This window comes from Argentina anserina, chromosome 4, assembly GCF_933775445.1.
Source record: "Argentina anserina chromosome 4, drPotAnse1.1, whole genome shotgun sequence".
NCBI classification, from domain to species: domain Eukaryota; kingdom Viridiplantae; phylum Streptophyta; class Magnoliopsida; order Rosales; family Rosaceae; genus Argentina; species Argentina anserina.
Genome location: NC_065875.1, coordinates 14,523,869 through 14,538,227, shown reverse-complemented (window position 1 = coordinate 14,538,227; position 14,359 = coordinate 14,523,869). Strand labels below are relative to the sequence as shown.

The 14,359-nt window shown below is 39.0% G+C and overlaps 2 protein-coding genes across 2 annotated transcripts; one reads left to right on the top strand and one right to left on the bottom strand.

Moving 5' to 3' along the window:
• Positions 1-3,660: 3,660 nt before the first annotated feature.
• On the top strand, positions 3,661-6,310 carry LOC126791239 (heavy metal-associated isoprenylated plant protein 33). The gene is made up of 4 exons (XM_050517661.1): positions 3,661-3,963; positions 4,054-4,116; positions 4,321-4,396; positions 4,510-6,310. Exons 2-4 carry the CDS (start codon positions 4,087-4,089, stop codon positions 6,009-6,011), a joined length of 1,608 nt encoding a protein of 535 aa, XP_050373618.1. The 5' UTR covers positions 3,661-3,963; positions 4,054-4,086; the 3' UTR covers positions 6,012-6,310.
• A 4,512-nt stretch (positions 6,311-10,822) lies between these two features.
• Positions 10,823-11,282, bottom strand: LOC126792237 (V-type proton ATPase subunit c4-like). Its single transcript, XM_050518700.1, has 3 exons — positions 11,112-11,282; positions 10,950-11,055; positions 10,823-10,881 (listed from the first exon to the last, which is right to left on the bottom strand). Exons 1-3 carry the CDS (start codon positions 11,280-11,282, stop codon positions 10,823-10,825), a joined length of 336 nt encoding a protein of 111 aa, XP_050374657.1.
• Between the last annotated feature and the right edge of the window lie 3,077 nt (positions 11,283-14,359).

Here is a 14,359-nt window from a genome sequence, read left to right as displayed (position 1 = left end):
CAATAAACAGCAATGGCATTTTCTGGGTGCTCAACTCATTCCCCCCTGAAAAACTCTTTGGGACAAAAGAGATGGTAATTTCAAGTCCCAAATATAGCTACCCCAGTTGGCATCCTTAAGTAAAAGGTGTAGAACTCTATATGATATAGTGGTCTGTTACAAACTAGCTCCCCATAAGTTGGGGTACTTCAAGTTTATACACTAAATATAAAAGCGCATCTACGTATTAATTATAAACGCGCTTCTGCTTCCTACATTTCAAGATTATTCACTGAATAGATCTCATTAGTTGTGCACATATTCACTTCTTGTAAAGTAACTATAGGATAAGATTATACAATCAATGAATGTAATATGATTCATTTATAGGCTATAGCTAGCTCAGTCCTTTGATTACATCTCCTTCAACTATAGTTTCATGAAGCAAACTATGTTGCAGATTGAATTCATGACGTTCACACAAGTGCAGCCATTTTGGAGTAGTTCATACCTCCTAACTCCTAACTGTAACATATTTAGCATTTAGAATCAACATGCAGCAGAACACAGTTTTTGCTTCAAAACACCTTCTCTTTGAATTCAATTAGAGCAAAGAAAGGGCTATCATCAATTGAAGAGCTTCGGCACCATTCAAATCTCTTTTTAAGTTACAGCTAAACTTTAACCTCTTCCTAAGGGACTAAAGGTAACAAAAGCCCGAAAGGGCTTGTTTTATTGTAAATGGTGTTTAGGCTTTTGAGAAGGACAGTAATGATTTGCTTGCCCAGGAAACAAGTGCCCAAACTCATGAAAAATGTACCCACAAACATGATTCATCTGAATTCAAGGACCTAATTTGCTGTTAAAGTAGGATATGATCATCAAAGCCAAAGTAACTTTTATCAATTCCACCTCTATTTCCTTCCCATCACCAACAGAAATTTCTTTTATTTTGCTTTACTCAAAAGCTAATTAGGACAATTAATAAATACATAGGAGTTTTCATGCCATGGGGATCTGCCTTTTCAGGAAAAATCCAGATAGTTTTTGTTAGTAAGCGTTTACCACTGTTTCTTTCACCCAAACTTCCCCGATTTTGTAATAATGGCTCTTGGCATTAAGCCAAGCATATACTGGATTTTGGCTATCAGCATTCGCTTGAAAATAAATTGTCTTTCTGACTCTAGCACACAGTTCTTCCGGAAATAAAGTGAGAGATATTTCAAAGCGCCAAACATACTTTTTCCCTTTTTTATTTCGCGAGAGATAATTTTATTATTCCTCATCCAATAATGATGACAGAAATTACTAATCTGGGGCATTTCTCCACTAAAATTTTCATTTCTACCATTTACTCTTTTACCATCCCTTCTGCAATGTAAATTTTTAGTGAATTTTAGCTATATTTGTTGTATGAGAATTACTCCCCGTAATATCCTTATGTATCGTTTCTAGTATAGAATAGTCTAGGTAATGAATGATATATAATTCGTGATTCTACGGGATACATGTAATGTCTATAAAATGTCTCTTTATCAATGAATAAAAATGATGTTTTTCCATATTTTTATACGTAGTATATTTCTTTAGGATACATTATTAGCACATAGTTCTAACTCTATGCTTGCTAAACCCTGGATAAAAAATCCTTCTGCTGGGAAAACAAATGCAGAAGAAGTCTAAAAAAGATAGCAGAAATCGTTTCTGCCTCAAGGCACCTAGCAATCTTTTTAGTGCATCCATCTCCTCTTATGTGTAGAGGTTAATCCATCGCCGGCATCACATCTCAGCACCACCCTTCAAAGACCCGACCTGTTGCCCAAACTTGCTTTCTACCAATCTAGTGTCTAACGTTTCATAGAAACTCATCATATTACCATGATTTATTTTCTCTTAGTTTCTGGTAGTGATACCTATTAAAAACACAAAAGACTAGATAAGATACATTCAACGCAAAATATTTAAATCAAATTCTAAAACCGGGACGAGTCAGTTCAAATTCGGTGGTTACGATCCGAATCCATATCCAATCCACTTGCATGTAGTTTGCTAGTTTTTAGTCCCTGATCCACATAACCATCTCCAGTGAAGTTTTCATATCGTTTTTCTGGTGGTGAACAGTGGAGTATTACATTTCCAGTATTAAATACCCACCATAAAACTAATTAATTATTACAACGTATAAATATTGTCAAAACTTGTTGCGTGTTCTATTATTAAATAGAAAAACACACACCTTATGGATATGGGAAATTAATAGTTATCTACGTGAAAAATAAGTGGTTAAAATTTAAGAATAAATAATATCTTTCAATTAATTTTATTTAAGTTTTAACCAAAGCATCCATAGCAGTTTGTTTGTCAGTGCAGTAAGTGAGCGTATTTAAAAGTTCACAATTTGGTTAAGTTTATGAGTGCCCACTTTATTGTAGTAAAGATTTGCTCAGGCGAGGTGATCAATTTGTGGTTTGTATCTGCTCCCAAGCTAGCTTGTTCGAAATATCGTTTCAAACAACGGATTAAACAATATTCCTAAGCTAAAAATTTAGATTAAAATTTAACTTCTTAAGAAAATTGATAAGTCACTAAGAATTGGGGAAACGAATCAAGTTGAGGCTTAAAATACACTCATACTATATGTCCTAAATTTTAATGGTCATATATACCATCATTTAACTTGATTAATTTTTTTCCTTCTTCTTCATTCTTGTGCACATTATGATCATTTTGTCAGTTCCTACGTGATACATATGTTGTTGCATCTACAAACTAAATACGTGTCAACAAACATAACCCTGAGCCAAACAATGTGAAACATTAACACATATCACGTATTTATAAGATGAAAAATGTAACGTACAAATAGTTTAATTACATTGTATATTCCTTTACTTTAAAGAATGTTGGTCAAATTCAACGTATTCTATGAACTCGCTAACACTGTGTCCTTAGCAACGCACATGAGTGATTAAGTAGCACATATTAAGACGTCTCAAGCAGAAAATAAGTTTGGTAGAAAACGAATCGGTATGTGATCAATAAGTCTATACGAATGATAACACATAGTGACCTTGATCATTTACAAACATTCATTTACTTGTGGAGTGGTGTAATGGAATTCCAGATGGTTAAAACTTCAAAGAAAGAAAATGCAGGTCAAGTTTTACTTTTTGATCGAGGGGTATGGTAGTAATTTAAACTAGACATCTAAATATAGTGGTAGTACAGAAAATAGATAAAATATGAAAGTGTGTATACATGAAACAAGGCCAAAATATTAAATGCCATTATTTAATGCATCACCCAATTTGAGGAAGAGCAAATCTGACAGAATTGTTTCACATCTGTTTATAATAATTATCTTTTTCAAAAACAGATTAAAACTTCAAATTCATGACCATGAAGCCCTATTTATACTCAAAAATCAAAATAGTAGAAACCCAATTCAAGTTCTCAAGCCAGTCACATCCCCCTGAAGCTGAAGCTTGGAAGCCACCACAGTGCTCCCAATAATGGCTTCCCTAACCAAGCCAAGCCAGACCCACATGGCTCTAGTAAAAAATTACCATTAAATAAACCTCCATATAGGAGTCAATGAAAGCCTAGGAGGCACCAAGGCACCAAGCCACCAAGACTCTCTCTCTCTCTCTCTATCTCAGGCTGCAACAGTCTCCTTCTCTCTCTCTCTCTCTCACACTGCTTTTAGGCTAATGCTTTGCTACTACTCACATCTACACTCTCTCTCTCTCTCGTACCCTGAAATAGAGGAAGCAGAGATACCCATAGAAGCTTTAATGTCCACCCACCGCTTCTGATCCTCTCTTCTTCTCTCCCTGTCTTCAAAGACTGAACCTTTGCTATTGGGTCTAAATTTTTCTCTGCTCAGAGACACAGACCCATTTCGCATTTCTTTCCACCTCTGTGTTTTTGCTTAGATAAGTCCCAAAAGGAAAGAAACATAAACACCTCCAACTACCCCTTTCTGTAATTCCCTCCCCTCATTTTCCTTCTGTTTCTGCAGCTACTGTTTTCTCTTAGATCTATCACCAACCTTCTTCCTTTTTCTTATTGTAGTCTTGTGTTTGTTGCATTTGAGTTTAAGTAGCCATGAGTAAAGAGGAGTTCTTGAAGATCCAGGTGCTCTTTCACTCACCTATCTCTGCTTGTTCTTTGCTTCATTTGAACTCAAAATCATTAATGTCTTTTCCGTTGTTGTTTATTTCCTTGCTTTGCATTAGACCAAATTATTAAACAGAGCACTTGAACAAGCTTTGCTCTAGTTCTTTTCCTCTCTTTTTTTGTTCACTCTACTTTTGTGTTTTGGACTATTTGTACTTGCAGAAATGTGTTCTCAAAGTTAACATTCACTGTGATGGATGCAAGCACAAGGTGAAGAAAATCTTGCAGAGAATTGATGGTAATGCTTCCTCCATTTTCAAATTTACCTATATACCCCAAGATTTATCATCTCTTTGATGTTTATCCTCTACGGAAATCCGTCATTTAACTTTGCAATCTTACTTTGTTCAGGGGTTTTCACAACCGAGGTAGATTCCGAACAGGGGAAAGTGACCGTTTCCGGCAATGTTGACCCCTCTGTTTTGATAAAGAAGCTCGCAAAATCCGGGAAACATGCAGAGGTCTGGGGCGCTCCGAAGGCAAACAACAATCAGAACCAGAACAACCTCGTCAATCAGTTCAAGAACATGCAACTTGACAGTGGCAAAGGTGGGAACAACAGCAAAGGCCAGAACAACCAGAAGGGCGGCGGTGGAGGTGGAGGTGGAGGTGGAGGTAACAACAATCAACCCAAGGGTGGTGGTGGGCAACAACAAGGACCGAGCCCACAGCAACAGCAGCAAATGCAGCAGCAACTCCAGCAGCTGCAGCAGCTTCAGCAAATGAAAGGGTTCCAAGATCTGAAGCTGCCCCAGTTGAAAGGGATGCAAATGCCTGCCGGGTTTAAAGGGCCGAACCCACCGCCTAGCCAGAACCAGAAGGCCGTCAAATTCGCCGACTTGGATGATGACGACATGACTGATGATGAGTATGATGACCTTCACGACGATGATGATTACGACGACGATGAATTTGATGACGAGCTGGATGATCCTCGCCTGCCTGTTATTAACAAGATGAAGCCGGCGATGGGCGGCGGCGGCGGTCAGGGGCTGCCTCCTATGATGATGAATGGGATGGGTCACCCTCAGATGATGAATGCCGCCCAGAAAGCTGGTGGTGGACAACAGAATGGTGGCGGTGGCGGTGGGAAGAAAGGCGGTGGCGGAGGAGGGGGTGCTCCAGCTCCGGCTCAGGGAGGTGGAAAGAAAGGCGGTGGCGGTGGTGGAGATCATGGTCAAAGTCAGGCTGGAAAGAATGGAGGGAAGAGTGGTGGTGGGTTTCCACCAATCGGTGGTGGTGGCGGTGGGGCACAAGGCAAGAATGGTCAGGGAGGCCAAGGTGGGGGCGGTGGTGCTAATGGGGGCAATAATGGAAATGGAGCTAAAAAGGGTGGAGGTGGTGGTGGTGGTGGTGGTGGTGGTGGTGGTGGGATTAGTGAGGCTCAACTGCATGCTATGATGAGCCACCAGAACATGGGTGGGAGACCTCAAGGCATGCCTAGTGTGGGGCAGCAGATGCCCGGGATGAGCCAGATGAACATGGCAATGGGTCCAATGGGAACCATGCCAATGGGTCAGATGGGTCAAATGCCGGCAGTTCAAGGCCTACCGGCCGCCGCCATGAGTGGCGGTGGGGGCGGTGGCCCCAGCGGCTATTTCCAAGGAGCCGGGCCTGATGCCATGCCTGGAAATCCATTCCAGCAACAACAGTACATGGCAGCAATGATGAACCAGCAAAGAGCAATGGCCGCCGGTGGTGACAGGAATTTTCAGCCTATGATGTACAATAGGCCTCCTCCAGCAGTCAACTACATGCCGCCGCACCCTTACCAATACCCTCCTCCAAATGGTGGCGACAATTACACCCATTTCTTCAGTGATGAGAACACTTCAAGCTGCAATGTGATGTGAATAATCGACGGGAAATTGGTGCTTGATCTGCTGAGAATTGGGCTAGCTAGCTGCTGAGTTTCTCTGCTGCTTCTGTTCATGGTTCCAAGGACTAGAATTCTGATGATGCCATATTATACATGGAAATGTTTTTTTTCCTTTAATTATAATTTTCATCTATCTTACCTTCTATCCTATGTTATATTAGGATTAATTATCAATAGGGGAGTATCTATAGATAATATAATTAAAGCTTCTAGGGGAGAATGATGGAGATGTAAGTGGGGATGAAACAGTGTTTGAGAGCATTCTCTTCTTTATGAGATGTTTATGTGTTTATAAGTTGCAGACAACAATAATATGATACAGAGAATATGGGAGAAGATGCAAAATTACACCACCCATCTCTCTCTCTCTCTTCCCAATTTTTCTTCAGACTCTCATCTCTGTTATTTCTTATACCAGAAACTCAGAAAGCCTCATGGCTCATGTGCATTTTGCTCATGACCGTACAAAATTGCCTCTCTTGCTCAATGTGATTGCATCATGGATGTTCTGGTGGTGGGTATAGAGCCCCCCCCCCCCCCCCCCCCCCCCTCAGTGTGTTTGGTGAAAAAAAAACCAGAAGCATAATTCATTTTAAACAAACCCAATATAGGGTGTTTCTTACACAAGTTTTACACAGAAGAGGTGAGTTTTACAGAGCAAAAGCTTCTGTAAATTCTGGGTAATTTGAGTGAGAGAGAGAGGAAGGACTGAAGGAGGAGGAAGAAACAAAGAGAAGGTGGTTTTGACAGAGACAATCTAACAACTAATTTTTTTTTTGATAAGAATCTAACGGCGTTGACACTTGACTCCATTTATTCATTTAAGCTTCTGAAGCAGTAAGTGAGGCTGTGAGGGACACACCCTCACTGACTCTAGACTTGTCCAACAGAGAGAAAGAGCATCCATTTGTTGATGAAAAAAAAACAAAACAAGGCTCAGAGGTTAAGAAGAAGAAGAAGAAGAAGAAGAAGATGAAGAGCAGATGATGATGATGATGATACATAATGGAGATGATCAGGTCCATCCACTGTCTAATCAGACAGTGATTGATGGGATGCCCACTGTACCTCACAAAAGTACTTCTCTGTTTCAATCCCCCACACATTGTACAATCTCATTAGTGAGGAGCATTTGATTGTAGCCAAATGGGCAGCTTTGAATTACTAAACTCCACTGGTTAAGTAGGATACTGAACTAATCAAGAACTAGACTTAGGCACTTAGCACTTGGATTTTTAAAATTCAAGTCTAGTTTTAGAAATTACGAACCACTATTCAGGTCATTAAAAATGGTTTTGAAAATGAATCTATTAGATTTTGTTATGAGGCCAACAATTATCTATTCAGTTCTACGATAAGCATATATATTTAATAGCACTGCTACACTACAATATGGAAAAAAAAATCAGTGTTTGTGGATAACTCTGTGACAATGTCTAGTGGTTCTCCTCATTTATTATATTTTGACACATATATATATTACTACACTAAAATTATAATTTTATATATTTTTATTATTTGTGAAATGATCTCCATGAGTATTGATAATTTTGAATTAGAATTTTGGGTTTAGAGTTTATAGTTTAGGGGTTAGAATTTTAGAGTTTAGAATATAGGGTGTAAGGTTTTAAAAAGAAATTAAAAATAGTTTTTGATAAAATAGCCTAAATATGATTTTTTTAATTAAATCATAAGTGTCAAATGGTAATTAGAAGAACGTGACTAAAAAATTTATCACATATTATGACGCTAAAATATTTTCCTACATTTAATCTAATTAAGTAGACAAAGTGACACAGTAATCGAAGCATTAGTCACACAGATACTACATTTGTAGTCAAGATTTTAAATCTAGTGTATTATATTATTAACTTCAAAAAAATGCATAATATTTATATCTCATGCTAATTCAACATGAATTTCATAGTCAAGCTATCGGTGTAACGAGACTGAAAGAGACTATTAGGAATCAATTGATGTCGTACGATCCAATGTTCTTGAATTGACATTGAAGTTTTGAATATTTTGTCAATAAGATCTTCAGTCTCTTTCTTAGTACACTGTGGATTGCTTTAAGAAAATACGACTGATATAACGTATTAGACAATATGATACGTCACATTGTTGCCGGTTACTTACAAATCTGTAAACGGCGCATTCAAAGCAAACGTTTCTCAACTCGTTGGATTGTCGTAACTCCCTTAATCGACGATCAGTCAATCAAACGGATCGAAGTGTACCGTTACAAAAGATATTTAATTTACACTTTGCCTAGGGTGCTTTCTTTTTACTATAAAGTCTAGAGTGCTAATTTATGAGAAGGGGAAGATGTTGGTAGCAGGAGGAGGCAACTTGTGTGCATCAGAAGCTGTCGACGGTTACACGAGTGTGACCGTGGTAGCCAAGAAGCCATTTAATGCTGCCCCGAGTAGAGATAGAGCTCCAGATCCAATATTTTCTCTCCGGCTAATCACAACAAACATGACTCGCCAATTGTCACTCACTATTTCAGCCACGTGGTCTAGAAGGACGGGACGACTTTGAAGGGTAGATGAGGTTCCTGAGTCAGGTAGGGAGAGACTTTCTTTCATATGGGACGAGCCGATCAGGTATGGGCTGGGAGTTTTGTTCGGGTGCAGGCGCGGCAGGAACAAACCTATCCAAAACGCACACTTTCAAGAAACCATGTAAAAGAAGATTAAAAAAAATTCATATGAACTAAAAACTTATGTGATGTTGGAGTTTACTAGTGATTGTGTCTTTGTTTAGGAACATTGGTAAAGTAAAAATTATCAAACCTAGATGGCTTTTGTTGTTCGGTTTGGCATTTGGGAGTTGGGACTCTTCATGTCGTCCCTCTTATTTTCTGGCGCCCGTCGGCTTTCTAATGCTTTCGTAACAGTTGCATAATACTAAGCTATTAACCTCAACTGCTCTTTCTTTGAAGTTGAAGGGAATTTGGCTCTCATTGTCGATTGCATTAGAGGCTCTTGTCTCTTGTTCGAAACATCAAGAATTTGATTAGGTCGATCATTCGAGGTAGTTTCAGTTCCTCGTGTGTTCAGAGAGGCTAACTTAATTCCTAATGCTGTTACTCATGTGGGTCACTCCCTAGCTCCATTCCCATATGCGTTGGACTGTAATCCCTCCTCATGAAACCATGGTTTTTGTTTTCGATTATCTCGGTAGTCGCCCGAATGGCGCCTCGTTGTAATTTATTTTTCTTGTAAAAAGAAGAAAAAAACAAGGAAAGCAAAGGATACACAATGAGTGAGTGCTAATCATGATGAAGAAGACATGAGTCGAATCTTTTCTATTAGTTTGTTTAATGTTCTTGTGACTTTTATCCGATGACTAAACTGACATGCACCCTCAGATATATTCATGTAGAGTTGGATGACATTAATGAATATTATGAGAATTGCTTTACCTACGAGATCAAAACCATCAAGGCTGACCGGAAAGTGTGACAAGTTAACTTGAGCAATAGGGAAGCGAATTAGTTCTTTTTCTCAGCATTTATGCTTATATTCTTGACTTCTGCATTTAGGACACTGACTATCAAACATAGATATCATCAATCTCATTCCACAAAAGCCGTAATGGATTCGATCAATTTAATGAAAAATTGATATTGGTTAGCATCCTAGTGTGTAGACCTACAAGTTTTGTTCTAATAATTTAGTGGATATGAATCATATGATGAACTTCTAGTTATCATTCATACTCATTAGTGTCCGGTCATCTTGTTAGTTTCTGAAATTATGTTTTGGCTCAAGTACATGCAATGAAGGAAAATTATTTACTAAGTGTGAGTTGTTTTGTTCCCCACCATGTGACTTAATTAGATAAAATTTTGAAAAGAACCCTTAAGATTTAATGAACTAAGGAGACGAATAAGCATTAGATATAACAGAAAGAATGTTAGAGTCAAGAGAAGCATTATATATCAAGCAATCGATTTAGAACTCTCTTTTATGGGACAGTGAAGTTTCACACATAGGAATGGATTACTTGGGAGTAAAGCATATATAACCTATCTCTGGAATGATGATTAGAGAAGTCTTTGAAAGTTCATTAGTTGACTCGCTTATTTCTTTGGTCGGTGAAATTGGCACACCCCTTTTTACATTCTTGTATATTTTAATATTTATTTTCTAACATTACCCCTTATCTTTCTCTTCTATCTCCCTTTGAGACCTGCAACTCCGCGTCTATCTATTCTACGAACCAAATTTCAACAACATCCCCAATCAAATGGAATTACTTATTTCTAAAATTAGATCACCACCACCAAAAACTCCATCTATCTCGTATAACTCTTCATCCTCAATCCTCAATACCATAATTGTAAGTTGTAACACATAGGCTATATTACTCACAAAACCGGATATATACAATTGAGCTCCATGAAATCTAGTTGGGAATCTCAGAAATGATGCACCTTCATTGCCGATCCTAATGAACAAACTATTGCCCAAAAAATCAAATATAAAACTCAGTGATGGTGATGGACATCAACTATCAGTTGAAGCTGAATCTTTGAACTTGAGCCAGTAGAAACAAATCCAAGCTTATGAACTACGCACTTACTCGAAAAGCCAAGACATACAAGGTGCGTTCTGGACTAGGCCTGACCTCCGAGAGCCCAAGTGTTTTTTGTGGACGGCGTCAATGTGTTAGTTAGCAATAGTAACTGCAGTGAAACCTTATCAGTTACTTTTTTTCAATTGTTAAAAGAAGCACGTGCTTGGGATCTCGGGTTTGGTGTTTGGGTTTCCAAAATCAGTCCGACGAGCTCAGCGGCGAAGCCGCTGCTAGCAAAGAAGAAGGACGTTCATACACTGTCATGAGAAGATCAAAACATGAATCATTTAAATCTATTACAGACAAGAAATATGTATGGCATCACCAACGATCTTGATAGCCATTCTAGCAGAGAGACCGACGAGGCCGCAAACAAGACTCTCATAGCCGTCCAAAAGATAATAAGACTTGGCCTTAGGATTACCCCAATACTAATGATCACACCAATGATCAAACCATAAATATCCAACACTCCCTCCATAACTACCGGCACAATCGACTTCATCACCAGCTCCGGCCTCATCACTCCTATCGACGCCACCCGACACCGCTCTTTGCCGTCCCATATGCCGCTCCCAGACAGGAGAAGACTAGGGAAGTGGCGGCGCCGAGGAAGCCGAAGAAGGGTATCGTCTCCGCTGAAGGTGGTGGACGCCATTTTTGTGGAGCTCGGATTGGGATTTCGGTTCAGATTTGGAAATGAACAAACTCATTTTAAGTCAAAGTCGAGGGTACCCCCTGAACTTACCCACCATTTCAGTTTACCAATTTATGTGCACTACATCTGCCTTTTTTTTCATAACGTCTACAAGTTAACGAGGTTGGTCTCACTACTCTTGCTTCGTCCGGTGAGTGTTTGACACGTATTAAAAAGTTGTTTGGGCTCTAGGAGGTAGGGCGCATAACAGAATGCTCCGACATACAATTACAAACTTTCACACACATACATAAAAAATGGCCAAGCTTGCTCTTACGTCTCCAATCTCAACATTCCAGCAAGCAGCCCATTGAAGAGAATTCGAGAACCATAGCCCCATATTGTCTTCTTACTAACCTAAAAATTTGCAACTTCATTCACCAGTTAATCCTCTGGCTCTATCCCAGAAGTTCTTGGTTTTTGGAATGTCGGCGTTGGCGCTATCTCGACATCGTTATATCTCACCAAGCCTCATGTGGTCGACCAATGGCAAAGAGACCATAGATGTCATCTCAATAACCCAAACGAACTCGTCTTTCTGGATGGTTTTGATTTTCATAGAAGGGTTGGAGTCCAGGGAGATGACCATGTTGTAAAAATCAGTGATATATTGCATATATAATTTAATAAGCTGAATTATAAATAATCAGAAATGAAGAACACGAAAAGAAATTCAACAAAAATACCGAACGATTTGTGATGGAAGAAATAGTCGAGACGTGTGTGCTACCACACTGTCCTTAAGACGTTTACGCCTCCTCTACCGGTGCAAGGATGTTTGGCGCTTGTCTCCCAGGATATAACGACTAAACAATTCTAGAAAGTTGCACTACTAATTAGAACCCTCAACGAACTCGAAAGGTACCTCTATCTATCACCAGAGAAGAACTAAGAACTTTGAGAGTGGGAGAGAAATGTGTTTCGAATGGGATTCTTCTACAATGAAAGGATGGTGGCTATTTATACTGTGAGGATTTGCAATCAGCAATAAATAAGATAGCGGTTATAGAAATCAAAAGATCATAACATATATGAGTTACATATGTTACAAACATTGATTTCAATTCTGTTATAATTCTCCATAACACACAATAACTCAGTTGTTACAAGAAGAATTTAAACAGTCAAGAGAATTTGAAAAGTCAAAACCGAATTTTCGGAAATGCAAAAAGAATCTGCGTTCCGACCCTCAATTCGGTGTTGCATTCGTGTCCGCAGGTCGCACGGGCATACACGAGTTTCCCTTGCGACCTATGATTTGCACCCCCCCCCTGCGCGTGCACGAGAAGGTATAAGGGGGCTTACACACTTTACAATCCATACACAATGGATTCTATATAAAGGCTTTTCAACACTTCTCTTTTCCAATGTGAGACAATTACATTTCCCTCATTCTAAGTAGCCATCTTTGAGTGACAATTTCTTATTCACCCACAAACCAAATTACACAAACAAACATATGATCTTGTAGCCCTCATTATGGAGAACTCAAATCTATGTTCATCTTTGATTAATTATAAGTTTAACTTAATTTAATTAATCAATTAAAATTTGGTTTTAAATGGTTTTTCCAACCATTTTCCAACAATTCCCCACATGAATGAAATTGGCCACCAAAAGACTCGATAGAATTTGGTGATAGATTTCTACGGTTGAAACCTGCATAGGATAGGTAGGTTTGACCCTTTGAACCTTCCCTTATAAAAGTATGCTTACTTTACTAACTAAATAGTAGACGCGATGTCTTTGAACTATTCGTCATTTGTGTAAATGATAACATACTTTACACATGAGTCTCCCTGATACACTTCGCTTCTCATTTTTGTGCCCATTTTGGCCATGGAACATACGCCTGGTTCTGCAAGTAGTTTGATAAGAGTTATGCCCTCATTAACTCCCCTAGAAGCGGCCCCACTTCTCTCTTGCATAGGTGATCTCTTAATTAAGAGTAGCCCGCATTACTCTGCTCGATTTCTCGACGCATAAGAATCATTAAAAGTTTTAGCTTAACCTCATCCTTACGGGTATCACTGGTTTTTTAATCATAGGAATGGGCTTGGGGAACTCTCCACAGTGATCCGAACTAATCTCTACAGTTTGGTTTTCCCTTTTGAACCTAGATCTTAGGATCTCCAGTCAGCTAGGTTGGGTATCCACTGTAGTGATTTTTAATTTCCAATGGGCTTTAGTCCCATTCCCTTCGATGATTTTTCAACTAACTCTCTGTTTAACCCTTTAGTTAACGGATCAGCAATATTATCCTTAGACTTTACATAGTCTATAGAGATAACTCCAGTTGAGAGTAGTTGTCTAATGGTATTATGTCTTCGATGAATGTGTCTAGACTTACCATTATACATCTTACTCTGTGCCCTGCTAATTGCAGATTGACTATCACAATGTATACCAATCGCATGCACATGTTTTGTCCATCTAGGAATGTCCTCTATGAACTGGCGTAGCCATTCTGCTTCCTCTCCACATTTGTCTAGTGCTACAAACTCAGACTCCATTGTGGATCTAGTTATAACTGTTTGTTTTGAGGACTTCCAGGACACGGCTGCACCGCTAGCGTAAATACATATCCGCTAGTAGACTTTGAGTCTTTCATGTCAGATATCCAGTTCTCATCAGTGAACCCTTCTATAACAGCTGGGTATGATGTGTAGTGCAACCCGTAGGTACGAGTATACCTTAGGTATTTGAGTACTCTTCCAATCGCTTGCCAATGCATAGCTCCAAGATTACTCGTGTACCTACTTAGCTTATGAACCGCATAAGCTAGATCTGATCTTGTACAACTTGTTAAGTACATTAGGCTCCTAATTATTCTTGAATACTCTAATTGAGAAACACTTTCACCTTTATTCTTGGACAAATGTAGATTCAAATCTACAGGAGTTCTGACAATTCCAGAACCTTCCTTGTCAAATTTCCCAAGAATATTGTCCACATAGTGTGTTTGACTCAACACTAGCCCTTCTGATGTTCTCGTAATTTTAATTCCTAAAACGACATCAGCAAGTCCCAAGTCTTTC